Genomic DNA, 2,604 nt, shown 5'->3' on the forward strand with positions numbered 1-2,604 from the left:
GTAACCCTGGTTCCCCGAGAAGGGGAACGAGAGACTGCGTCGGTCCGCCGCACCTCTCTCCCCGCCTGAAGCGCCTGCTTCATAGTTTAAGCTAATGATGAGTGTGTACAGGTGTGCTTTATACTCCTCCGGTTATTCCGTCACACCTTACCGTTCTAGCAACAGGCCAATAGGATTGGAGTGATTTCATTCACGTTCAGACCTGCTTCGCCTAGAGGCGTTCCCATAGTGTCGTAACCGACGCAGTCTCTCGTTCCCCTTCTCGGGGAACCAGGGTTACATACGTAACCCGAGACGTTGTTTGCCCTCTAGTAACTGTTTGCAGGTGTGACACTGTTGTTTGTGTTTCAGGATGGTTTGGCACGGATGTATCTGGATAATGCCGAATTGCCTTGTATAGGTGAGAAGATGTAACATTTAGTTATGTTATTCTGACTGGGAGAATGACAAAGAAAATGTCTTTCAGGTAAATTGTTTTACCAGTGTTGTCTGTTTTTGTGTCTCAGCGCCTGTAGAGGAGGGGGAGGTGGAAGCTGGAGGGTCATGCAGTCGTAAACAGTGCATCGTTTCTATCAGCCCAAAGACGTGGAAGGTTAGCACGTATTGGCCTGAACACAGAATACTTTAATCTAGCAACAATACAAGACCTGCTATTACAACATCTTGTTTTGTGTCTTTGGTCATAATTTTATTGTTGAAACTGTTCTTTCCCAGGACCTCGTAGATGCCTTCGACATCAAAGACACAATGATTCACCCGGCAAACACGCAGGATGAGTGACGGACTCTGACACTTTTTTGTTAGCTGAAACCGTTGTTTTTAAGTGTGTTACTGTTTTTTTGGTTTTTTAAAATTTCTAAATAATAAAGATTTGTTAGGAATTTGCAAATGCCAAGTCCCAGTGTAGGTCACACTTGTAAACACATATCAGAGTGACCTAATTACTGAATTGCACATTTTGTTTTAAATATTTTTTTACTGCTTTTAGAAGTTTAAATAATAAAAGAGAAAGAAGAGACAACTGTTTTTGTTTTAATTTATTTATAGCATTTGTACATTGCACATGTTGAACATTATAGATATCAAATTAATTCTGTAGAATGTCTCAACATAATTTACTATATATACCAATATGGCTAATAAATAATATTCTTTTTTTAACCTCTTGATTAGATTACTTTACAGAAGGGTTTTTGCAATTGGAACAATATTTTATTGATAAATGGCACACCCAAACCTTACAGCTAGTATGCAAGCTTAAAATGTTGGGAACCGCTGCCTTATAGTAGGAATGGTGCACAACTTTAAGGTTGATTTGATTTGAGATTGAATGATCACAGAAAACCTCTGGCCTTGTGATGATGTGCTTGTTTCTGTACCTTTACCGCAGCTACTGTATATGGGGCTTTTTGACAAATATGTAGAGGGAATTAGAAAGTCCATAAACTTTCTCAATTGTGTAATTTTCATTATCAAGAAAATACCACTATAGGTGGTTCAACTGAGTCTTGCGGTGAGTTGGAAAAATCTGTTGTCACGATCCATGTTTCTGCTCTCATTGTACAAATATGTAGTGAATGGAGGACTAGAGCAAACAAGACAAAACGATAAATTCTGTTTTTGCTGTAATCATTCCTCCTGCTCTATTTTGGCTGAGTGAGCTTCACTATGATTACATTTTGTTGGATGAAAACACTGGTGGTAACGTACATTCTCATGATGATAATTTACCACCATCATCTTTGCCATCTCCTGGGTCTTTTAAAGGGACAGGCATCCTTTATGCTGCCTCCCATCTCTTCTGCTCTCTCTCTTGAGCATTTTTTCCCTCCAAAGCAGTGATTCAGTCTGCTCACCCGTGCAGTGATGTGAGGGAAAGCTGCATATGAGGCTGGAAGGAGAAGCTTTTTCACAATCATTTGATTAGGCTGGATTCCTTATGTAATTGAGATTTTTTATATAACATTGGCTTGAAAATATATGTCACAGGCGCACCACGGGCAATGCAGTGCAGAGCATGCATTAGTCACTGAGGCACACACTCGTACAGACACAGAGGCGAGCACACACTCACTCTGTAGCTTCAGCAGAGATGTGCCTGCCTTGGCAATGCTGAGACTGACTGATAACGATGCAGTTCTGCAGAAAGGTGCTCTGCCAGCCGTGTAGTGCCAGAGTCACTTCGCCAGAGGAGGACATGGAATACAAGATGGGGGGCTGCATCGGAATCCCACACCGCCAGGTAAACAGAGGAGAGGGAGTATGCTGAACAGAGGCTGTCTGCAGCGTTGCATCAATGCCTGTGTGACTGAGAAGAGAGAGCGGACAAGAGGAGCTGGAATAGATTTTACTGGTCAAGAGTCTTTTACTCCAGGACAAAGGCAGAGAGAGAGAAGGTGCACTCTTAGTGTTGAAGGAGGGGCGACGTCAGCAAAGAAAAGGAGCTGTGGAGATGGAGATCACGGGGTGAGGGAAGTGAGGAGTGTAAAAGTGAGAGGGTGATTGTAGTGCAGGAAGATGAAGGCGGGTTGGCAAATCCTAAAGGGAGTGGATAGTGTGCATGTATTAGATTAATTTAGATGAAAGACAATGGCAGTTGAGATG

At 42.2% G+C, this 2,604-nt stretch overlaps 1 protein-coding gene across 2 annotated transcripts in view; it reads left to right on the forward strand.

The window, feature by feature from the left end:
- nsmce4a (NSE4 homolog A, SMC5-SMC6 complex component) overlaps positions 1-1,021 on the forward strand; it is a 5,820-nt gene extending 4,799 nt beyond the window's left edge. For both annotated transcript variants that reach the window (XM_046070659.1, XM_046070658.1), the window contains exons 9-11: positions 352-400; positions 507-592; positions 715-1,021. In XM_046070659.1, coding sequence (XP_045926615.1) covers positions 352-400; positions 507-592; positions 715-780 — 201 coding nt within the window. In that variant the 3' untranslated portion in view covers positions 781-1,021. The remainder of the gene's footprint in view (positions 1-351; positions 401-506; positions 593-714) is intronic.
- Positions 1,022-2,604: the final 1,583 nt, after the last annotated feature.

Source organism: Micropterus dolomieu, linkage group LG15 (assembly GCF_021292245.1).
Source record: "Micropterus dolomieu isolate WLL.071019.BEF.003 ecotype Adirondacks linkage group LG15, ASM2129224v1, whole genome shotgun sequence".
NCBI classification, from domain to species: Eukaryota; Metazoa; Chordata; class Actinopteri; order Centrarchiformes; family Centrarchidae; genus Micropterus; species Micropterus dolomieu.